Below are 23219 nucleotides of genomic sequence, written 5' to 3'. Positions count from 1 at the left end.
GCCGATGGTGCCCTCCCCTGCCCAGCCCCCAACAGGGTGCCGCCCCCTCCCTGAGGCAACCCCTGCGTGTTTCTACCCGTTCTTCGGCTTCCCCCAGCTCGCCGTCCACGCGCTGACCGCTGGGGCCTGTCCAGCTGCCCTCTTGCTGACCGCCGGGGTCTGTCCGGCCGCCCTCTTGCTGACCGCCAGCGTCTGTCGGCCGCCCTCTTGCTGACCACCAGGGTGGATGCGCGCTGGCGCTGGCGCGGGTCACAGCCGAGCCAGGCTTCCCCGTGTTCGGCGGCTTACAGAGCTGGCGTGGCACGGGTGTGCTGTCTCGGAGCCACAAGGCGCCCGGCACGCCAGTGCCCGGGGCGGGGTCGGGACACGGCCCCCCCCCAGCACCTCAATGCCAGGGCGGGGTTGGGATACGGCCCCTCCCATCACCCCAGTGCCCGCTTCCCCGTCTTCGGCGGCTTGCAGAGCTGGCGTGGCACAGGTGTGCTGTCTCGGAGCCACATGGCGCCCGGGCCCAGCCGGGCGCCCCCCCCAGCACTCCTCTCTCGAGCCCCGTGGGCCGTTGGCTCCTCGGTGTTCCCGTGCCCACGTGATGCTTGGGCGCTCGGCTTCTGGGCTGAGGGCGGTGAGTGCGCGCCCATACGGTGCCCAGCTGTGCCGCATCACACAGCTCTGGGCTGGCTGTGCGGAGCCCCGGGGTCTCTGCCAGGGGTCTGCTCCTGCGTCGCCCTCCCGTGCCTGGCACCCTCAGCTCACTCGCTGTCCTCCATCCGTCCCACTGGGTCTGTGGCCCACTTCCTGCCGCAGTGGGGGGGCTGGCATCCTGCCCTCACACCCGGCGTCGGAGCTGTGTGGTGTAGGCGCCTGTGTTGGGGGAGCAGGGGCCCTCGGTCCCGTGCAGGTGTCAGAGGCGTAACCGTGGGTGTCAGGGGACCTTGCACCCGGCCACGGCGCCCTGCCCGCGGGAGGCCTCAGTCTGTCGCTCGCTTGCTCTGCCGCGGTCTGCGCATCCCGTCTCGGTGAACAGAGGACTCGGGGCGAGGCCGTCTGGGGCGTTTTCTTGGTTGCCAAGGTTTTTATTAGGAATTCAGTGTTTAAAAGTCGCCACCCCAGGCTGGCGTGGCACGGCACGGGAAGCCGCTGTGGCCGCGCTGGCGTGCTGGTTGGGATGCCAGTTCCGGTGCCAGCTCTCTGCCGAGCATCTGGAAAGGCGTCGGATGGTGGCCCCAGGCCTGGAGTCCCGCCACCCACGCGGGAGCCTGGATGGAGCTCCTGGGTCCTGGCAAAGCCACAGCTGGTGGGGCCACTTGGGGGGTGGACCCGCGGGTGGCAGCTTTGCCTCTGCCTTTCAGACAAAACCTCAGCCTGCAGCCCAGGGCCGTTCCCAGTGGTGCAGGTGCCTCTGCTGGGCCCTGCCGGCCCTCCCTGGAGCCGTCACTCCGTAACAGAGTTGGGCAGGAACCCAGGCAGGAAGGCAGAGGGCTCCCGGCACAGCACCGCGACCCCCGGGGCGGCAGGTCCGAGGGCTGCGGGACGCTCCCCGCCGCGTGGCGCGGTGAGCAGGGCCTCCTGCTGCTCACACGTGGAGACGGCGCGTGACGGGTGCGGCGCCAGGGTCGCCCGTGAGGCCGCCACTGGGGCCCTGGGCACAGGCGGTGACAGAGTTCACCCGGCGCGCGGTTCCAGAGCTGAATTCCTGAGCCCCTGCTTGGAACCTTGTTTCCAGCCTGCTCAGCCGGGAGCACTGGGGGGGTGGGGGTGGGGGGGCGGGCCCCTGGGGTCCGTAGTGTGGCGTGCGGTCGCCAGCATCCCCATCCTGGGACCGGGGCACCGAGGGACCGGGCTGGGGTTCCTGACCTGACCGGGGCACCGCCAGGAGAGGAGGGAGAAGGGGACCACGAGGGGGAAGCCACGGGCGCGCCTGGAGCCAGAAGCCCCCTGGGACCCTGCCCGTGCAGGGCAAGGCGAGCGCGTGTATCCACGCTGGCCGCTGAGCCCCAACCACCCTGCACAGCCGTCACATCCACGGCGGCCCCGCCCCTGGGACCCTTCCCCACAGCCTGGGGCCACGTGCCCCGTGAGCCGGCCGCGGACGTCCTTGGCTGGGGCCTGCTGACCGCCGTGAGCCCTGGCCTCCCGTCCCCATCTCCAGGTGGGCGTTTCCCCGGGAGGTGGCTCCGTCGTCGCCCGGCTGCGGGGAGGGGAGTCTTGTCCACTCTGTAGCTAGGAAGCCCCAGGTCTGGCCAGTCACGGGGCGGGAGCCAGGCTGTGGGCTCCGCGTCCTGTCTGAGCCGGGTGCCAGGTGCTGTGGCTAGGAGGTGGCTTGTCTCACACGCGGCTCCTGTGGAGGCGTGGCCTCCAGCCCAGCGGGGGGGGGGGGGGGGGTCGGGAAGCCAGCCTCCAGCACCGGCACAGGCTGCCCTGTGGTAGGCGCTCCCTTACGGCCACAGAGGGCGTGCCAGGCCCCTGCCAGGGCCTCTCAGCCGCTGCCCCTGGGAGGAGGAGGAGTGAGCAGGCCGAGCCCCGCCTGCCAGCCCGAGGTGGGGGCCCCCAGCTCCCACAGTGCCCTGGGAGTCATGAGAACGCCGTGCCCCCACCCCTGCGTGGGAGCCGACTCCTGGGCGGAAGCTGCGCTCACCTCGGGGGGGGGGGGGGAATAACGGGCGATGTTAACAACAGAGCGGTCGTGATCCATGTGCACCCGAGGGTCCTACGCACGGAGCTCGTGACGCGGGCCAGGGGAGGGAGCCTGCTGCTCGTTAGCCCAGCCCCAGTGCCGCCTGCGCCCCTGCACCGGGCCTTCCACGGCCCCTCCCTGCTCCAGGACGCGGGAGGGGGAGGGGAGTCCCCACCCCCGGGCGGCTCTCCTCCTGGGAACACGTCCGCGGGGGTCAGCACGGAGGGCGGCGCAGGCTCAGCGCGGGGCCCCCTTCCTGCGCTGCTCCAGCTCCCGCAGCCGCTCCTGCCGGGCCCGCGCGTGCTGGGCGCCCACCCGCTGCGCCGCCTCTGTGGCCCCCACGTCGATCTGGGCGTAGCGGGAGGCGCCTGCCCCTGCGAGCAGTGGAGGGAAGGGGCTGTGGTGGGTGGGGGCCGGCACCGCCCGCGCCAGGCTCCCAGCTGCACCCCGGGCCCGCGTGGGGGGGGCCGCCTTGGACACTGCCCCCCAGAGACCTACCTCGGACCCCGGCCACGGCCTCCTGCAGCTCCAGCCCCAGGTAGTACAGCTGCTTCCTGCAGGAGGGGCTTGCGGGGAGGTTTGCGTAGGTGGGCGTCCAACTGCCACCCCTCTCGGGCCCTGGGGAGCCTGTGGGGAGAGGGGCTGTGAGTCCCCAGGCAGGGCGCCAGGGCTGGCTGACCCCTGAGGCCCCGCCCACCCCTGCCTCCTCCAGGAGCCCCGGGGGTGCCGCCTCCACCTGCTGCCACCCACCCCTGTGGCCCTTCTCCCACGTCTTTGCGTGTCAGGAGGAGCCCTCTGCTGGACACGGGGGGCCTGGCCTGGCTGCTGCCCCTGCAGAGCCGACCTCCAGGGCCGCCTGCAGCCAGTCCTGCCTTCTCAGTCCCCAGCGTAGCTCTCTCCCAGGTCCCCAGAACCTGCCATGTCTGTAGCACACGGGATCTGCCAGAGTGACCAGACGGGCAGGCACAGGGAGAGCCGGGGCATCTCGCCCACCGCACCGCACGGCCCCCCAGCGCTCTGCCCCCCGCCTGGCCAGAGCCCACGCCCTCCCCGGAGAGCCGGGCCACCTAGCCCACCATGCTGCAGGGCCCCCCAGCGCTCTGCCCCCGCCTGGCCAGAGCCCACGCCCTCCCCAGACTTGCGAATCCACTGCTGCACCCCAGACCAGGCCCTCGCCAGGCCTCTCCCAGCTACCTGGTGACCAGCCAAGGGTAGGCTGCCTGGGGGCGGGGCTGGCTGAGTGTGGGGGCAGGGGCCTGGAGCAAGTCTGGGGGGTTCAGGCTGGACCCAGGGGGCGCCCCTAGGGTGTGGAGAGCACAGCGCAGGCGGAGCCCCTCCCATGCCCCCCCCGCCCACCCCAAGCTGCGAGAGCTGGGCTCCAGAGCCAGGTTCCTACCTGGATGCACCACCACAAGGCCTGGGGCTGCGGCTTCTGCACCCTGAACAGGGAGAGGCGTGGTCAGTGTGCCCACCGGCTCCCCCAGCCTGCCCCGGAGCCCCCAGGGTGACCACCTGCGGGACGGGTGCCCGCCCCGTGTCTGTGCCTGGTTGTGTCGGTGCACAGCCTGCAGGGGTTCCCCGGGATGAGCACGGCCCCCCAGACCACACCGTGCCCTCTTCCCCTGAGCTGGGCAGTGGCTGCTCGGAGGAGCGGGGAGGGACAGCCAGGAGGAGGCCTGGGCTGGCCACCAGGGAGCCCCGTGTCCCCCGCGCTTCTTTTAGATCTGCTTGGATTGCAGTTGAAAGGTGGAGAGAGAGCTTCCGCCCACTCGTTCGCTCCCCCAGATGCCCCCAGCAGCCAGGGCCGGCCCAGGTGCAGCCCAGGAGCCCCATCTTGGCTCCCACGAGAGTGGCAGGGGCCCGCGCACTTGAGCCATCGCCTGCTGCTCCCCAGGGTCAGGCCTCGAAGCCTGGCAGTCTGACACGTGACACCTTGACCGCTGCGCCAGACACCACGTGCCTCCGCTGGCACCTTGGGGGGGTCGCCCAGGTGGTGTGGAGGGGGCTGGCGGCCTCCGCTGGGGGCGTGGCCCAGGACCAGAAGGTATCCCCCCACCGTGCGCCTCCGGGCAGGGTGGCGCCCACACGTTGGCGTGGGCAGAGGGCAGGAGGCCTCACTCGGGGCATCCAAGCTGCACCCCGCGCCCTGCCTGCCTGGAGCGAAGTCGGGGTTTATGGTGGGCGCTGAGCTCCCAGGAAGCCGGGACCCGGGGCCTGACCGCCCGAGGACAGGGTGAGGGGCCCCGCAGGGAGACGCCCGCCGGGGCTCCGAGTGCACACGGAGCCCCCTCCCACAAGACCCCTCCCAGGAGGGCCCTGCAGCCCCGCCTCTCCGGCTGCACCCCGCCCGCCGGCCCAGGGCTGAGGCTCTTCCACGTGCTTGCTCACATATGTCCTCTGTCACACACGTTACCACACGCTTTCTCATGTTATCTCAGCGCTCACAGGTCTGTCACACAGCACATGTTAACTCTGCAGGTCATCTCATGTTCTCTTGCACGTTCCTGTCACACATGTTATCACACGTTCTGTCACATGTTCTCAGAGTATCTCAGTGCCACCTCACATGTTATCCGGCATGTTATGTTCTCACGTTATCTCACATGCTGTCATGCTAGCCCACGTGCTATGTCTCACGTTATCTCAATTCTACACGTTCTTACATGCGGTCACGTTATGTGTGTTCTCGGACATGCTCACATGACCTGTCACACAGGTTATCAGGTGCTTTCACATTATCACGCGTTACGTCACATGTCCACACGTTATCTCAATGCTGCCTCACATGTTATCTGTCACGTTATCACATGCTGTCATATGCCTTGCATGTTAACCCCTCGTGTGCTGACATGCTATCATGTATGTCCTCACATGTTCTCATGCTCTTACGTGCTGTTTTGCGTGTTACCCCTCATGTGTTATCTCGCAGGCTCTCAGGGCAGCCCCAGGAGGCAGGGCCTGGGGGGGTCCTCAGCGAAGCAGAGACGCGCTGGTGCCACCTGCTGGCGGGGGACGGAAGTGGTGCAGCCCTCTGGGCGGCTTGCAGGCGCCCAGCCAGGAAGCCCGCGGGTCCGTGGCACGGGTGGCCAAGGTGGCTGGAGGGGGCCGCAGTGGGCGGGGCGGGGTCCTCCGCCCTCGCCAGCCCCTGGCCAGCGTAGGGAGCATCTGGGACCTCACTGTGGACCCTCACCAGGGAACACGCTACACACAGGTGTGCAGAGGCGCTCAGCACACGTGCACAGAAGCGCAGCACATGCATGGGCACGCACCGCGCTGGCAGGGACACACACATGGGCACACACACTCGTAGCACACATAGTACACACATGGGCACACATGACACGCAGCACACGCATGGGCACACAGGCGCTCGTGTCACGCATTCCCCAGGCCCTGGCGACATCTGGAGCAGCCTGTCCTTGGTGCCCCAGTGGCCTCCCTGGGGGTCCCGGGGGAGGGGGTGGGGCAGGCCACAGGGAGCAGGACAAGGCAGTAAGAAAAGAACACTTTATTTCCAGTCTGAGAACGTTACAAACAGAGACGGGGACAAGGACAGGGCGGCCAGGATGGGGCTGGCTGCCATGAGCGCCCCGCGCCCGCCCCTCCACCTCGGAGGTGGGGCCCCTGGGCCACAGGGGAGGACGCAGTGCAGCTGCCCCGCCCCCCTGCAGGGGCTCAGGGGCGGAGCCATGGGGCCCACCCGCGAGAGCTGAGGGGACGTGGCGAGTGGCCACGCGAGCTGCCCAGGAGGCCTGGCCCCCAGTGGGCCCAGGGAGCACCTGCCGCTGGGGGCGAGGGGGCGGGCTGCTCTGCGGCGGTGACCGGCAGAGGTAAGCAGCGGTCACTCACAGAGCACGAGAGGGACAGGGCCAGCCCTCGGAGGCCCCCCGCCCTCCCCAGCCCCTCCCCGCCGGTCAGCGGCTTCTGTGAGGGGTCGGCGCCATCCAAAGGGGCCAGCGCCCGCCCCCTCGCAGCCACAGGGCCCGTCCGTGGCTCTCAGGGAGGGGACTTTACCTTGAGACCTCCACAGATGGGACACGCGGCAAAGAAGGCTGGAAGTGGCCCGGTGGGGGGGCCGCCCGCCTCCCAGGGCTCGCCGGGGGCCGGGCCGGGCAGCTCGGCCTCGCCGCCCACGGCCTCGGTCGCCTGTCCCCGCCGTCTCACGCCCGGCCAGCCAGGACAGCCGGTGGACGTCTGGCCGCCTGCGTCCCCGGCCGTGCCGTCGTGGGGCCCGCCCTTCACGGCGGGGCTCTGGTCCCTGGGGACCGGGCGCAGGCTGCGGGGCCGGTCGTAGTGTGGCCGCAGCGCCGTGGGCACCTGGTACTCGGCGGCCCCGGGCGGGCAGGTGCACAGGCTGGCCTCGGGCGCCCCGGCAGCCGGCGGCAGGCTGAGCAGCGAGCCGAGCTCCTCGCCCGCCCGCCACACGTCCGGGCTGCTGCCCGCGCAGGACGAGACGCTGCCGCAGCAGGAGGAGCGGCTGCCCGTGGCGATGCCGCTGTCCGAGGAGCTCTGGCGGCCGACCTCCTGCAGCTGCCGCGGCCGCAGCGGCTTGGGGGGCGGCCTCGAGGCGCCCAGCATGGTGTCCCCGGGGGCCTGGGCGCCCGCCAGTCCCGGGCCCTCCTGTGATGTGCTGGCCGAGGACGAGGACTGCTCGGGCCACGGGGTGAGCCGGCTGCTGGCGCTGACGTCCGAGTGGCTGGCCTCTGAGGACGAGCTGGACAGGCTCCGGTCGTCCCCTGGGACAGGAGCAGGGGCGGAGCTGGGACAGCCAGGCCCCGCCCCTGGCTCCTCCCCCCTCCAGGGCCCCGCCCCTCTGACATGGCCGCCCCCTCCTGGCCTGCCCTCCCACTGGACAAGTCCCCCCCACGCGCCAGCCCCTGCCACGCTCGCCGGCCATCTCTGGTTCCTGGAGGAGACTCGGGGCCATCTCAGAGACCCTGCTTAGGAGAGGTGGCCCGTCCACCCGCCACCCCGGGGCATGGGGCCCCCACCCGAGCTGACCCATGGAGGTGGGGGCAGCGCAGTCCAGCGGTCAGGGCCACTGTGTGTGGAATGCCACGTGAGGGAGGGAGTGGCTGACTCCAGGGCAGGTGGCGTGGGGACCCCAGGGCGGACCGGGCCCTACCTCCGCTTCCCGGCCGGCCCGCGTGCGAGAGGAGGCTGAGCCGCTTCTCCAGCTCCAGGGCCTCCTGGGTCACACGCTCCCCCGCCGGGGAGGGCCCCCTGGCGCTGGGGTCTGCAGCAGAGAAAAGCACAGTGAGGGGCAGCAGTCCCCCACCCAGCCTGGGCCTCTGTGCTGTGGGCGGCCCCTGTGTCTCTGCTCATCAAAGCCCTAGGCCAGACAGCCCTGCCCAGCACCCCCAGAGTCGCCAACCTGTCCCAGGTGCCTGCACCTGCCGGGTCCCCCACGCCCACGCCTCCAGGGCCCCACCCCCGAGGGAAATGCCCCCTGGGCCCATGGAGGCTCACAGGGCTCGGAGGCTCAGGGCGCTCAGCCTGCTGACCCAGCCCCGTCCCTCACAGCTGTGTCCAGGGAGCAGCGACCCCGCCCCCTCTGGCCTCAGCGTCCATGTGGGTCAGCAGAGAGGTCTCCGAGCCGAGTGGGAGGCTGTGCCTAGTGGAGGACCTCCAGGCTCCCGCACTGGGCATGGGGCTTCGGTGTGACGCCCCGCCCACAGGACAGCAGTCCCCAGCCCCCCCCACACACACACACATACACACAGTCTGCCCTGCAGGGGCTGAGGCCACTACCACCAGCTCAGCCCCCCCCACCTGTGACTCCTGGTCAGTCCACCCCCCACTGCGAGGGGGCAGCGGGCAGCTCCTGGTGGGCTGAGCCCCTCCCTACCCCCAGCATCCTCTGCTCGCTGCTGAGCCCGGCACAGGCCCTCCTCACCTGGGACCACCTGCAGGGGCAGCAGAGGGCAGGTGCCTCCCGCATCGCCAGCTCCCACTGCAGGGCGAGGATTGGAGGGAGAAACCCCGGGCCACATCCACGCCCTGATGCCCACCATGGCTGCCATTGAGAAAGGTGCCAGCAGGGGGCGCTGTGGCACCGTCCAGCCCAGCCAGGGCAGTGTGGAAGGACTTCCGCCACAGAGCTGCCCAGGCAACCATCCCACCTGGGGGCTGCCGCCGGGAGAAGGGAAGCCTGGGTGCCCACCACGGGGCCAGCAGTGAGGTGAGGGGCAGCTCACGACTGCCAACGGTGTGGCTGCAGGCCTTGGACCAGCTAGCTCTGTCCCCGCTGGACGAGCGGAGCAGCAGAGAGCCCCTTGGAGCCCCCAGCACAGAGCCTGCCTGAACCTAGGGGAGCCCAGCCCCGCCCCGGGCCCCACAGTGCCCGGACAATGTGGCCCCTCACGGGTCCAGCAGTGTCCCTCAGCCACACCCGGGCAGCCCTGGCCCCACTCAGAACCCACATAGCAGCCAGCCTCCCCGGGCGGCTCCCGATCGACCCGCCCGGGCTCACAGGGCCAGGCCGGACCTTCCTGCCCCATCTGAGGTGTGCAGGGGCTGGGGAGGCCCCTGGGTTGCAAGGCCTCGAATGTCCCCCAGGTGCAGCTGCGGCTCGCCCGTGCCCTCCAGAAAGGCTCGGGCCGCCGAGCGCCCCAGTGGCTCAGCGACCCCACGCAGGGAGGCCCTGGGGTGCCCTCAGCAGTGGGGGGGTGACCCCTAACTGGGCTGAGGAAGGCGGGGTGGCAGCCCCCGACCCACGTGGCCACGCCCCTGAGCCCACCTGGGAGAACCGGCCGCAGCCCAAAGGGGCCCTTGGTGGGCGAGATGCCGCGGACGATGCAGTCGAACAGGAAGCTGATCTGCTCCCCCTCAGCCGAGGACAGGAAGAAGACCCCGGCCCCTGCAGAGGGAGGTTGGAGGAGACAGGTCAGCCTGGCCCCGGCACGGCTGGGGGGACCCCTGCGAAGTGGGTCAGGGTCTCAGAGTGGGGTCACAGGCGCTCCCTCCACGCCCCGGTCCAGGTCCCCGCCACCCGACTTCACTGGGCTGGAGCTCCTGCACCCGGTGAACCCCACCGCGCCCCACAGGCCCACTAGGCCTGCCCATGCCAGGCCGCCAGGGCAGCCCGCCTCCCTTACCTGGGACAACGCGGCCCCCAGGTGCCAAAGTCGGCACCACCCTCCCACGATGCCTGGGTAACCGGCCGGGGCCACGCCATGGGTGCAGAGCACCACCCACCAGTCCACCCCGACATGGGGCAGGCAGCTGCCAGATCTGTCCCTGCCCCCCCCCCCCGCAGCCTCAGATTCCTCACCTGCCCCGGGGAGCGGCGGTCCCCACCCCACACATCCGCTCAGGGTGAGCGGGCAGCCCAGACCCGGGCACGTGGGCAGGTCTGTGGGATGTGTGGCACAGGTGGCCACTGGTGACAGGGCCACCACTCCCGTCCAGCCCCCCGGCCCCCGAGCTCGCACAGAGAAGCCCTGACCACACGCGTGTCCCAGGCACCGGCTCCTCCCACCGAGCTCACTCAGCAGAAGGGAAGACCTCGTGGACACGGCCTGGGTCTCTTGGGCAGAGGGACAGGGGGCAGGTGCTCGGGGCCTGCACGCCCAGGAGCCCAGAGCAGTGAGTCAGCAGGGAGCCACGCCCACAGGCCACGTGGGCCCAGGCGCCTGGCCGGCGGCCTCCCACTGGGCTGCGCCGGGCCCAGGGTGAATGAAATCTCTCCTGGCCGAGTGAATGGGGAGGCCGGGCTGGCCGGGCACGCGGCGTCCAGCGCACACCCCGCCCGCTCCAGCCTCTGCCCGTTGCCCAAAGAAAGGCAGGCGCTCCAGGGACGGCTGGGCAGCCGCAGGTGCAGTGTGGCGGGGCCCCCCCGCCGCGCCCAGCACCGCCGTCCTGGCGTGCCACACGCTGCCTCAGCTTCACCCCAGGGGACGCCCCCGAGCTGCCTGTCCACGACCACGCGGCCGGGAAGCGGGCCCACCTGGACACCATGGAGCTTCCCGCCCCGCTCAGGGCAAGGGGCCGCTTGAGCAGACCACCAGCAGAGGGAGGAGGGGACAGAGGCTGATGGCCACCCCAGGGATGCCCGTGGCTTAGAGAGGCCTGAGGGAGTGCCCCCGCCCCGAGCTAGGGGGGCAGGGGGCGGTGCTGGCGGAGAACTCCTGCCCAGGACCGCGGCCGGAGGGCAGGCGAGGAGAAGGCCCTGTAGGCTGCTCCGTCTGCTGGCCGCCGGCCGGAAGCTCCCGCCGCTGCCCCAAGTCCCACTCCGCGCCCCACCCGTCCGGCCCCAGCGCTCCAGGGCTGGGCCTCTGATCCGCGGCTTACAGACAGCTGGCAATGGCACAGCACAGTCAGTCCCCCGACTATAAAAAGCCACATTACCGAAGGCACGAGCCGGCCCGGCATTCCACGCCACGCTCCCCGAAGACGTGGCCCCGACGCCGCCCACGCCTGCAAGCTGTGACCTCAGGGCCCGGGGGACCCCTCTCTGCGTGGGGAGGTGGTGTCTGGCCGGGCCCCGGGATACCGCAGGGCTGCCCCCTCCCCCCCGCCGCCCTTCCTGGCTCATCCCCAGCCCCCCCCAGCACCCCACAAGCTCTCGGCAGCATTCAAAGCCCCCAGCGCACCCGGCCCACAGCACACACCTGCACCTGCACGCCCTTGGCCGCCAAAAGTGCTGCTGGCCTTGCACGACCCTGACCCCTGGCCACAGTCTCAGGAAGCTCACCCCGGGGTCCTTCCCTTCTCTGGGGTTGGCCGACACACCCCCCATCTGCCTCTTGCTGCCTCCGGGCCGCCGCCTGGCCCTGGTCCCTGCCCACACAGGTGCCCTCCGCCCCGGAGCTGGGCCAGCTCTCCAAGTCTGAGACCAGGCCTTCCGGGGCCCGGGAGCCTCCTGCTGCCCTCCGGGGCCCACCTCCTGTCAAGAAGCCCCTGCATCTCCCCCGGACCCCCTGGCGGCCAGGCCAGCTCCCGCTCACCCGGAAAAGCCTCACTCCCTCTCCGGAGCGCACCCCGACTGCCTCAGGCTGGGGTCTGCACCCTCAGTGCACACTCTGAGGCACCCCCAGGCCCAGCCTAGGGAAGCGCTGAGCCCCCAGGGACCAAGGGGCCAGGGCTCCCAGGGGTCGGGGTCCAGGGCGCCAGCGGCTGGAGCCGACCCCTGCGGATTCCCCAGCATCCGGGGCCCTGCCCCTCTGTGGATGGGGCCTGGCTCACCGGACGCCCTCACAAGGGACAGCAGCAGACGGGACTCCCTGTGGGCGCCCCTGCAGACACCCCGCTCAAACCCCCACCCTCAGAGCCTTGGCTTCCCGGACTCAAGGCCACCTCTGCGGAACACCGCCCTCATCTCTCCCCACGCGGCTCCCACACAGCGCTGAGGCTGCCTGAACTGTCCCCAGGCCGCCCTCATCGCGCCCAGGGCCTTCCCAGCCGGAGCTCGGGGGACCACACACAGGCTGTGACCACAGAAACAGAGAATGGGCCGCCCGGGAGCCACCACAGGCCCTGGTCCCCTGCCCTCCCTGCCGGGTTCTGAGCAGGCCACAGTGCCCACATGGGCTCCACGGAGGGAAAGCACCCAGCCTGAGGCACCGAGCCCCTGCACCCCGGCTGGGACCCGAGTTCCCAGCACAACAGCCCTGGTCACCCCTCCCCAGACGGACCGCGCCCACCCCGCCTGGCCAGGGCAGCACCCTCTGCCTGCTCCTTAAGAGCTGGCCGGGAGACACCAAGGACAGTCCCCGAGGGAGATGGTGATGCCACCTTCACTCGGCCAAGACCCCCAGGGCCCTCCGACCACCCCACCGCAGATCCCTGACCGCCAGAACAGACGTGGCCAGCACAGACCCGTGACCCCCAGCAGAGCGCCCCAGCCCCGGGCGCCCAGAGGTGGGCACAAAGCCTCTGCCGTGGAGTGGGTGCCCGGCGTCTCTGCAGGTGCGACTGAGTTCTGAACCTCAAGAGGAGGTCCCGTGGCCTGTCCAGGAGGGCCCACAACCAGGGACAGGGTCCCATGGGACAGGAGACTCCCAGAAGGTCCCGTGGCCTGTCCAGGTGGGCCCACAACCAGGGACAGGGTCCCATGGGACAGGAGACTCCCAGAAGGTCCCGTGGCCTGTCCAGGCGGGCCCACAACCAGGGACAGGGTCCCATGGGACAGGAGACTCCCAGAAGGTCCCGTGGCCTGTCCAGGCAGGCCCACAACCAGGGACAGGGTCCCATGGGACAGGAGACTCCCAGAAGGTCCCGTGGCCTGTCCAGGTGGGCCCACAACCAGGGACAGGGTCCCATGGCAACAGGAGACTCCCAGAGGACAGAGCAGGGCAAGACAGTCTGGGGAGCCCCCACTGCTCCTCCCCCAGGACTGACCTGGTCTGACCATAACAGCCAGCAGAGGCGCCGGCACTGCAGGCCCCCCGCCGCGTGCCCACTGAGGACACCCACCAAGCTTCAGGACGGCAGCAAGCGGAATGGGCAGTGGGGACCCACACAACACCAGAGACGGAACAGGAGCCGGCCCGCCCAGATGTCCGTGTCTGGGACAGGTTTACAGGTCTCCAAGGAATGGCCCAGCCCCCACACAGCTGGCCAGCCCCCCAGGGCCCTCTGCTGCCTGCCCCCCAGGAGTTCCAGGGAGGACGGACGGGGTCTCTCTCCAGGGGCTCCCAGCAGCCTGGGACTCCCGTGGGCGGCCTCCTCTGGCAGGGTCCAGCCCGGGCTATGCTCACCACACGGTAGGAGGACCTGACCCTCAGCTCTCCTTGCCTTTGTCAAACACCCCCTCCCCCCGCCTCGTGGGACCCGCAGTCACCTGTCAGCCCCCAGCCCCACCGCGGACTCGCCCCTGCCTGGACCCTGTACCGCACGGACCCTCGGACCCCACGGGGGCCCGCACACCGCGTGGAGGCGGGGCTGCACCTTCTCGGGTCTCCCCTCCCCTCCCGCTATGGGGAAGGCAGCGGCTGGAGCCCCCACCTCACTCCCTCCCCACTGCTGCGGGGCCGGGTCCCCAGCACCAGCTCCGCCCAGCGCCATGACCTCAAGGCCCACGTGGCCTCGCGGACCCCGGGTGGACTTTGCAAGGGCCTTGGAACCCCGCCCACTTGCCCACGCCCACCCAGGGGTCCGTGGGCGGGGTCGTCAGGGCACCTCCTCGCCCCGCCCGAGCCGGGCCTGGGGCCGGGGGCCGCGCCTGCGCAGGGGCGCCAGCGCGCTCCAGCCGCCGTACTTACAGTACCCACACCTGGTCCCGCCTTCGAAGATGAATCCGCTGGGCACGGCCCCGTAGCGCCGCAGGTCCGACAGCTTCCACTGCCCCGTGACGGCCGGAGGGACATCTCTGGCCAGCGCGAGCCCGTCGTTGCAGAGGTGCAGGGTGGCCGGGCCGCTCTCCAGCTTCGTGCCCGGAGCCACCGTCACGTGGAACCTGTGCACTGAGGCCGGCAGGGGCAGCGGCATCACCGGACGAGGCGGCCGCCGCCCGGGGTCGCCGGGCTCCGCAGGGGAGCAGAGGAGCGCGGGCGTCCCTGGGGACCACAGCCCCCTGGGGGCTGCACAGACTCCCTGCTCCGCCTGTGGGGACCGACGGCGGGCGGCTGACCACCGGCCCTGTCCGACAGAGTGGCCCGGCCTCAGACGGCTCCCACAGAGGAAGCTGCTGCAAGCCCACGCAGGGCCTGTCACGGAGCTCAGAGCACCTGCTCCAGGCAGCGGCGAGGGCCCGTTTCCCAGACGGATGCACCCAGGCTCGGGGAGGCCCCACCCTGCAGCCCCCCCACACACGGGGAGGCCCCCACCCTGCACCCCCACGCACACACGGGGAGGCCCCCACCCTGCAGCCCTCACATACACGGGGAGGCCCCCACCCTGCAGCCCCCCCCACGGGGGAGGCCCCCACCCTGCAGCCCCCCCACATACACGGGGAGGCCCCCACCCTGCACCCCCACGCACACACGGGGGAGGTCCCCACCCTGCACCCCCCCACACACGGGGGAGGCCCCCACCCTGCAGCCCCCCACCACACACGGGGAGGCCCCCACCCTGCAGCCCCCCACCACACACGGGGAGGCCCCCACCCTGCAGCCCACACACACACGGGGGAGGCCCCCCTGCAGCCCCCACACACACACGGGGGAGGTCCCCACCCTGCACCCCCCCACACAGGGGGGAGGCCCCACCCTGCAGCCCCCCGACACACACACGGGGGAGGCCCCACCCTGCACCCCCACACACACACACGGGGGAGGCCCCACCCTGCAGCCCCCCCCCACACACACGGGGAGGCCCCCACCCTGCAGCCCCCCGGAGGGTCCACCCTGCACCCCCACACACACGGGGGAGGCCCCACCCTGCACCCCCCACACACACACACACGGGGGAGGCCCCACCCTGCAGCTCCCCCCCACACACACACACGGGGGAGGGTCCACCCTGCGCCCCCCCCACACACACGGGGGAGGGTCCACCCTGCAGCCCCCTCCCCACAAGGGGGAGGCCCAGGGACAACACGGGGCAGGGGAGCCCCAGCCGGACCCAGCCCCTAGCTCACTCACCCTCGCCCAGTGCGTAGCGGATGCGGGTGTCCCAGGCGCACATGGCCTCGCGGCTGTCGAAGCCCAGCATGACGGCCTGGGACAGGCAGACGATGGCCAGCGTGTGGGCCAGGCCCTCGTAGGGCAGGCCGGGCTCCAGGCCGCAGATGTCCTCCAGGGTGAGGCCGCTGCGCTCCCGCAGGCCCTGCGCGCGCTCGGCCTTGTCCTTGTAGACCAGCATCAGCAGGCAGTCTGCGGGGGGGCGGCTGTCAGGACGCCAGGAGCCGGCCCAGCCCCAGCCTCGCGTGCACAGTGGGACCGTCCCCCCGGGAGGTCCTGCCCGCTCGCGCCAGGCCGCGTCCGGCACGCTGGGCCCCAGCCCCTTCCTGCCCAGCTGAGCCTTGCTCCCTGAACCCTCCAGGGCAGCTCCGTGCCCCCGAGCCCCCGGTGGCCATCGCCATGGCCGTCACAGTCCCTCCGACACCACCAAGCACGGAGCAAGCCCACTGCAGCCCGCCCGGCCCAGGGCCCAGCTCAGACCCAGCAGGGCTCATCCACCTGCACGGCCCTGGGCAAACCGCCGATGGCTCAGCTGGGAGAGCGCCCGGAACGGGCAGTGCACCTGCCCCAGTGCCCAGACGGGGCACCCCCAGGCAGCAGCCAGGCTGTTGGACAGGTGTCCTGCGTCCCCAGGCCCCCAGGGTAGCCCACGTGGTGAGGGCTTGGGTTTTGGGAGACAGCCCCGAACTGTGCCCGAAGCTGCAGGGACAGAGGAGAGGGCTGTGGGGAAGGCCAGGCGAGGAGGACGTCCACTCCAAGCCTCTGGAAAGCAGGCGGCCACTCTCCCAGCAGCCGCCCGGACTCCCAAGCCACTCGCCAGTTCCAGGCCCAGATCAGCTCAGAGCCACACATCTCGTGTTTGCAGCCCCTCCCAGCCCAGTTCACCAAACCTCGACCACAGGCCCCGGGGCCAGGGAGTCCACTGTCTCCGTGGCAACCACCGTGGTGCAGATGCAGCCAGAACCGGCACATCCAGCACCGGCCTGGCTGGGTGGGACCCTGCTCGGCCCAGCAGCGGTGTGGCTGCCGGCCTGCTCGCTCATTTCTGGGGTGGGGATGAGACCCCCCCCCCCGCAGCGAGGCCCTGGGGACCACGTACAGGGCAGGGCATGGAGGCCTCTGCTGCCAGCCACACGCCACGTCCCCCAGGCCGCACCCTGGCCGCTCCGTCGGCACAGGGGACAGTCGGATGTCCTGTCCGGGAAGCCCACCACCTCCTGTGCTCCTGAGGCCACAAAGCAGCCAGAGCCCGCGCGACCCGGACTTAGGAGCAGAAGCAGGGGCCGGGGCCTCCGTCTGCTGGCTCCCGCCTCCATCAGCCCTCCTCACCCCTCCTCCGCCCCTCCCCCGGGGCACTGGTTCCGGGGCCACAGGCAGGAGCCCGCACTTGTCCCCCACACGCTTTCTGGATTCCTGGGACCTGAGAACCCAGGGGCGCCTGCGTGCGTCTGCAGGGTCTCTGCGGGTGTCATGGAGTCCGGAGGCCCAGGTAAGGTCATCCCCGGACAGAGGCAGGGACCCGTGAGGAGACCACACCCCAAGGGGCACCTGCGGCTCTGTGCTCCCACCTGCCTGAGGGCCGTGGTGGGGAGGGGCCCCTGCAGGAGCCGGCGGTGGGCGGGGCCGGGTGGGCGCGGGCGGCCCCTCCCCCGCAGGGCCAGCAGGGAGCCTAGCAGCTGTTCCAACTGCTTCCCCTTGCTCCCCCCCCAGCCCACGCCACTGGAAGCGAGACGATTAGCAGCCAGCTGCTGCAGTGAGGGGCAGGAGACTCGGGGGCTGGGTCGGGGTCCGGAGACCGGCAGGGCCAGGCCCCTGTCTTCCTGGGATGCGGCCGCCACTGGCCACCTGCGGCTGAGCGCCTTGAAAGCATGGGCCGTCGAGGTGTCTCCCGCCCCGTGGCTGAGGGGGCCCTGCCAACCCTGGCCACCCCGCACCCCACGTCGCCCCCACGTGTCCGGCAGCTCCCAGTGCAGATGGAGCCATCGCTGGACTGGGAGGTGGTCCCACAGCTGCCTTATGGCCCGTGCATGTCATCTGAGAAGTGGGCGCAACGCCCAGCCTGTGATGACAGGCCAGGCTGTGGACAGTCGGGCCAGGTGTGCCGCCCGGGGCCATCACTGGACACTCAGCAGGATACGGGGTCGGAGGGCCCCGCCCAGCCCCACCTGCCAGAGACTTCCGCCCTGCTGCAAGCAGCGAGGCAGGCAGCCACGGCGGGCTGATGTCCCGCCAGCAGCCCGGTCAAGGTGAGTCCTGCCGTCTCCCCCCTGCGGCCCCTCGGAGCTCAGCCTGGGTCTGACCCCGCCTCCCCGTGGGACCCAGGGGACAGAAGCGGCTGCTGCAGGGCTCACCCCCGCAGGGGAGCCGGCCACAGACAGGGACAGAGAGCAGGTACTGTGTGGCAAGGGGGCAGGGCCGCCCCGAGGCGACAAGTGGCCTGAGATGCAGCCCAGCGCCCCACAGGGAGCAGCCCGCGCGGAGGCGCAGACGCAGGGCTCCCAAGGGGACGGGGATCCAGCGTCAGGTGGTGACTGGGCACAGAGCTCTGTCCCACGGCCAGGGAGCTGCACAGGGCTCTGCAGGGGGCCCACCTCGGCCCAGGAGGCAGTAGCGGGCCCTAAGGGGACCACGCCCCAGGCTGCGGGGACCTCGGCAGCCTCCCTCCCCCCAAGCCTGCCCCGGCTCCCGAGGCACCTGCTGTGCAGGAGGGGTGCACCGGGGCCAGAACTAGGGGTGCTTCCTGGACACACGGGACCCCAAGTGGCTCAGCGGGCAGGCAACTGGACAGGCGTCTGGAGATGTAAAAATAACTGTGCACTCATGAGCACACGGAGGCCTTGACGGCCAGCGCGAGGGCTGCCGGGAGGGCGGGTGGAGAGGGCGAGCTCGGAGGGGGAGGGGGAGAGAGGAGGGAGGAGGGCGAGGAGGAGGAAGGGGAGGAGGGAGAGGAGGAGGAGGGGGAAGGGAAGGAGGTAGAAGAGGAAGAAGAGGAGGAGGGAAAGGAGGGGGAGAGAGGGGGAGGAAGAGGAGAGGAGGAGGGGGAAGGGAAGGAGGGAGAGGAGGGGGAAGGGAAGGAGGGAGAGGAGGGGGAAAGGAAGGAGGGAGAGGAGGGAGGAAGTGAGGAAGAGGAGGAGAAGGGAGCTCTGGGCAGGGCTGAGGGAGAGGAGGGGGAGGGAGAGGAGGAAGAAGAGGAGGAGGGGGAGAGAGGGGGAGGAGAGGGAGGAAGAGGAGGAAGAGGAGAGGAGGGAGAAGAGAAGAGAAGGGGGAGGAGGAGGGAGAGGAGGGAGAGACGGCCGGCGCCGCGGCTCACTAGGCTAATCCTCCGTCTTGCGGCGCCAGCACACCGGGTTCTAGTCCCGGTCGGGGCGCCGGATTCTGTCCCGGTTGCTCCTCTTCCAGGCCAGCTCTCTGCTGTGGCCAGGGAGTGCAGTGGAGGATGGCCCAAGTGCTTGGGCCCTACACCCCATGGGAGACCAGGAGGAAGCACCTGGCTCCTGCCATAGGATCAGCGCGGTGCGCCGGCCGCGGTGGCCATTGGAGGGTGAACCAACGGCAAAGGAAGACCTTTCTCTCTGTCTCTCTCTCTCACTGTCCACTCTGCCTGTCAAAAAAAAAAAAAGAGGGAGAGGAGGAGCGAGAGGAAGGAGGAAGTGAGGAGGAGGAGGAGGAGGAGGGAGCTATGGGCGGGGCTGAGGGAGAGGGAGGGGTGGGAGAGGCCCAGGCACCCGGGAGGTGCAGGAGGCCAGAGGAGTGGGGTTGGATCTGTCCCGAGGAGGTCATGGCGACCTTGACCTTGAGGCAGTGCCCTCCTTCCTGAGCTAGGTGGGCACCTGTGCAGGGCTGTGCGGCCTCACACAGGTGGGCCCTGCCCGAGAGCAAGGCTTCCGCTGATGGCAGCCATGGCAGGTGCAGGGCTAGGGCTCAGCGCCCAAGGGCACTTCCTTGAACCGAGGCTTGGCCCCAGGTGCTCCGAGTCCCTCTGTTGTCACGCCCAGTGACAGTTCTGCGGCCGCCACCCCACTCTGGCCCTGGCCCCGGCTGAGATGTCCCCCACGGTCACAGGGAAGGAGGCAGAGGGGCAGACTCCCAGGCCCTGTCCCCCAGGAACATGGCCCCTCCGTGCTCAGCCCTCCTGCAGGGAGCAGAGGCCAGCTTGTGAGCAGGGAGGTCTCCGCCCTCTCCCAGGCCGCCTGCGCCAGGCCATGCCGAGTTTGAGGACCTCCGCAGGAGTGGACAGCGGGGCCAGGGAGACGCCGGGCAGCAGGTTCTGGCCCTGCAGCTGGCCGTGGCCAGCAGCTCCCTCAGTCCAGGGTCTCTCCTGGCTGGTGGGCCCCCAGGGACAGGCCCTGTGGGGAGCAGTGCAGCACGGCCGGCCCGGGAGGCCCCACAACCACCTCAGAGCACCTGGCCCACCCCGGGGCAGGCGGAGGGGCAGGGCAGCAGCCTGTGTGTCCCGGGGAGCCTCCTGCCAGGGCTCCAGGCATGCACGTCCCACCGGGAGGGAGGAGGGAGAGGAGGAGGAGGGAGGGGGAGCAATCCCACCCACAGAAGAGTTCCATCCCTTGTGGGCCGCCACGCTGGGGACTGCGGCCACGGGCCCTCTTCTGCTTCCTCAGGGTCCCCCCACGTCCCGGCTGTGTCACCCTGACACTTCCCACCCCACCCCCACCAGAGACGACCCTCACAGCCAGGGCAGCACGGGTGGGGGCAGGCAGGAGCGGGTAAGAAGCTGGCTGTCCCATGCTGCCGGCTCCTCCCTGCACCTGGAATGGTGGGGGAGGGGCCGCCCCAGGGCCGGAGCTGAGTCTGCGCCGCGGGAGGTAGTGGGGGGCAAGGCAAAGACCCCAGAGGGGCCCGCGTGGGCCCTGCAGGGGCAGGGAGGTCCAGACAGGATGGGAGCAAGCTCTGTCCAGAGGAAGGGGGCAGAGCAGGCAGGACAGGGCTGCTAAGGTGACCGGCCCAGCAGTGGGTGTGTCTGAGCTTGGGAGACCCACACAGTGACATGGTGGGGACAGGGCCAGGATGGACATCAGCCCAGGGGCAGGGGCACCTGCCACCACACCCTGTGTCACCACCAACCCCCTCCCAAACCCAGCTCCGCCTCCAGCGTGCCCCCCCCGCCCCGCCCCATGGCTCATGGCCTCCAGCCCACACTATAAGCAGGAGAGGTGCCAAGGCCACGGAGGCCACGCAGAGGCTCTTGGGTCCTGGGGACCCCCACACACCCAGGCCCCCGGAGCCCTCCCTCTCCTCCCCCAGGGCGAAGGCCACACCTGGGGATGCTCCCCTGGGAGGAGCACCTGTCCTAGATGCTATCTCCGGAGGCCTTGGCCAGCCCCACCCCCAGCCGGATACCGACCGTCCAGCCAGTCCGGCAGTGCCCCCCCACACCAGAGTACTAGGACCCTTGCCGGCCGCCAGCTCTGGACCCCTGGGGTCCAAGAGAAGACACCTGCCGCAGTTGGGTCTGAGCCCCGAGACAGCCCCCGCCCGCGGCCAGCGCAGGGGCCCAGAGCCGCGCCGCCCCGCCCGCCGCCCCCACAGGCCTCTGTGGCCGAGGCCGATGCCAGCCTCGCACGTGCGCAGCAGCCCCGCTGGCGCTCGCCGACCCCGCGGCTGGGCCGGCTCCAGCAACAGCTGCGGCTGCGGAGTGGGCGCGCGGCCGCGCCCGAGCCCAGGAGCCGGAGGCGCCGCACTTGGGGGGCTCCTCCCGCACTGGCAGGGCGGGGGTCCGCCTCTCCTCCCACAGCGCGGTTTGCCCCAAACCAGGAAGACGCCCCGCTCTCCCACGTACCGGCCGCGCCTCTGCCCCACCTGGGAAAGGCTCCCGCCCCTCCCGCGCAAGCCCACCTCCCCAGGCGGGCGGGGGCGCCTGCTCTCGGTCGCGGGGCTCCGGGACCGGTGCACGTGCAACCAACCTCCAGGGCCAGGCGGCCCGGCCCCCTCCGGGACGGGAAACCGCGAACCCCGCGGCTGGGAGGGGTGCGGGGCGCCGCGCGGCCGGGCGCTCTCCGGTTACCCGGGGCCGGGTTACAGCGGCGCGACCGCGCGGCTATTTCGGGCGAGCTGGCGGCGCGCCCCCGGCGGCCAGGGTCCGCGGGGCCCGGGGTCCGCGAGGCCGTGGGTCCGCGGGGTGCGCGCCGCGCCCGGCCGCCCGGCCGCCCCGCCGCCCGCCGGCCCCGCGCTCACCTGCCACGGGCGACGGCTTGCGCAACACCAGCCACCTAGTCTTCCACTGCGGGGACAAGGGGGGCGTGAGCGGCCGCCCGCGCACGCCCCCCGCCCGCGCCCGCGCCGCGCCCGGACCTTCTTGCCGTCCCGCAGCTTGACCTGGCCCTCCACCAGCGCCGCCTCGGTCATCTTCGGTCATGGTTCCGCCGCCCGCGCCCGCTCCGCGCCCGGCGCCCCAGCCCAGGGTCACTTTCAAAATAGCTCCGGGCCGGGAGGGCGGGGACCTGCGGCGCCGGACGGGCGGGGCGAGGGCGCGACGCGTGCTCCCCCAGGCCCGCTCCGGGCAGGTGCGGGACGTGGGAGCCGGCAGCTTGCCCGCCCCGCTGGGCTCGCCGGCCCCACTGCTCGCTGTCCCACCCTCTGGGCCCCGCGCACAGGCACACAGGCAGAACCATGGGTGGGGTTGGGGGGCGGGGAGACGTGCTTCTCTTCCAAAGGCGCCAGGGCCAGGGGACAAGGAGGCTTCGCCGGTTTCCCAGCCCACCTGCTCTTCCCTTCCTGGCCCCCGTCCCTCCCCCTGGCCCAGGGGCCGCGCCGGGCCCCCAGCCAGTCCCCAGGCCTCTCCCGCTCTGAGCCGCGCCCATCTCCCGTCCCTGCTCCCATTGCGCCCTGAGCACCTGGTGGCCGGGACCCCTGTGCAGGTAGCGCTGGGTCACCGTGCTTGGTCTCCCCGCCCCCTCCATAGTAGCCCCCGCCTGGCCTTTGGCCCCAGAGCTCCTGTATTTCCCCTCCTCCAAGGCGCAGCCCCCATGGTCCAGCCCCAGCTATCGAAGCCAACTCCGGCTTCTGCTGGACACCAGGTGCTCTGGGGGGCCTGGCGGGCCCACCCAGGGGCTCCAGCTCTGCCCTCCACGTCTGCCTCCAGCCCTCAGGGCTTCGGGGAGCAGCAACAGAGGGGTAGGAGTGCTGGGTGAGCAGCAGAGCCCCCGTCCACCTGCTGTCCTCAAGGCCACGGCCGTGGGGATGGGGGAGAGGAGGGCAAGGCAGTGCCCTGAGGGTCTTCATCCCTTCCTGGGCAGGCTGGGGTCTGTCCCCTCTACAGAGGCACACTGGGGCCCGGGGTGGGGGCATACGACAGGGCTGCTTCTGATGCAGCAGTGTTGTCTTGCTGGGTAAGGCGACGAGGACCCCAGGCCCAGGAGGCAGCTCCGCGTCTCCCCCACCCCCAGCCGTCACCTGTGCCACCAGCGCCATCCGCAGAACAGTTGCTGGCCACAGAGCCCCATTCATGCTCCCTGCACGCCTCAGGCCTCAAGGGGCTGGCCCAGGACAGCCGGCATGGAGTCGGGTGGCAGTTGGGGGCTGTAGCCACGGCCACATCCGCTGCCCTGGGCGCCTGGCACTTGCTCATCCCCCGGGGAGGGGCAGAGCCCGGCTGCATTCCGATGCGCTGGCTCGCGCCCAGGCTCCAGCCACGTGTGGCAGCTGCACCTGCTGCCACGCTGGCCGGGGGAATGCAGGCGCCAGGGGGACAGACAGCTCCCTCCCCGGCTCCACGTGGCCCCAGGGCTCTGAAAGGTGGAGACAGCTTCCGCCTGTGGAGGAGGCCGGCTCCCACGCTGGCCAGGAACGCCGTCTGTGACCAGGGGTTGGCTCCGGTCCCTCTGCCTGTTTCCCCAGCTGTTAAAGCCAGGGTCGCTGGTTGCAAACACTGGCCTCTGAGCCAGAAGGGGTTAACTAGCAGGCGGTGGGGCACTTGGGGAGATGAACAGGAGGAAGGGGCCCTGGCCTATGCCACAGTGCAGCTGGAG

At 71.1% G+C, this 23219-nt stretch overlaps 1 protein-coding gene across 5 annotated transcripts; it reads right to left on the bottom strand.

The window, feature by feature from the left end:
• Positions 1-1052: 1052 nt before the first annotated feature.
• Positions 1053-22789, bottom strand: DOK7 (docking protein 7). 5 transcript variants are annotated; one of them, XM_070069534.2, is made up of 10 exons: positions 21544-21829; positions 21427-21472; positions 15199-15429; positions 13879-14079; positions 9414-9533; positions 7800-7910; positions 6689-7410; positions 4071-4113; positions 3173-3301; positions 1053-3048 (listed from the first exon to the last, which is right to left on the bottom strand). In XM_070069534.2, exons 1-10 carry the CDS (start codon positions 21595-21597, stop codon positions 2912-2914), a joined length of 1794 nt encoding a protein of 597 aa, XP_069925635.1. In that variant the 5' UTR covers positions 21598-21829; the 3' UTR covers positions 1053-2911. The 5 variants fall into 5 exon arrangements, with proteins under 5 accessions (XP_069925635.1, XP_089183011.1, XP_089183012.1 ...); XM_089326885.1 differs by lacking the exons at positions 21427-21472; positions 21544-21829 and adding an exon at positions 22645-22789; XM_089326886.1 differs by lacking the exons at positions 21427-21472; positions 21544-21829 and adding an exon at positions 21032-21360.
• Between the last annotated feature and the right edge of the window lie 430 nt (positions 22790-23219).

This window comes from Oryctolagus cuniculus, chromosome 2, assembly GCF_051225735.1.
Source record: "Oryctolagus cuniculus isolate XC-2025 breed Fujian yellow rabbit chromosome 2, ASM5122573v1, whole genome shotgun sequence".
Lineage (NCBI taxonomy): Eukaryota > Metazoa > Chordata > Mammalia > Lagomorpha > Leporidae > Oryctolagus > Oryctolagus cuniculus.
The sequence above is the reverse complement of the archived record's forward strand: the minus strand, read 5'-3'. Positions and strand labels throughout refer to the sequence as shown.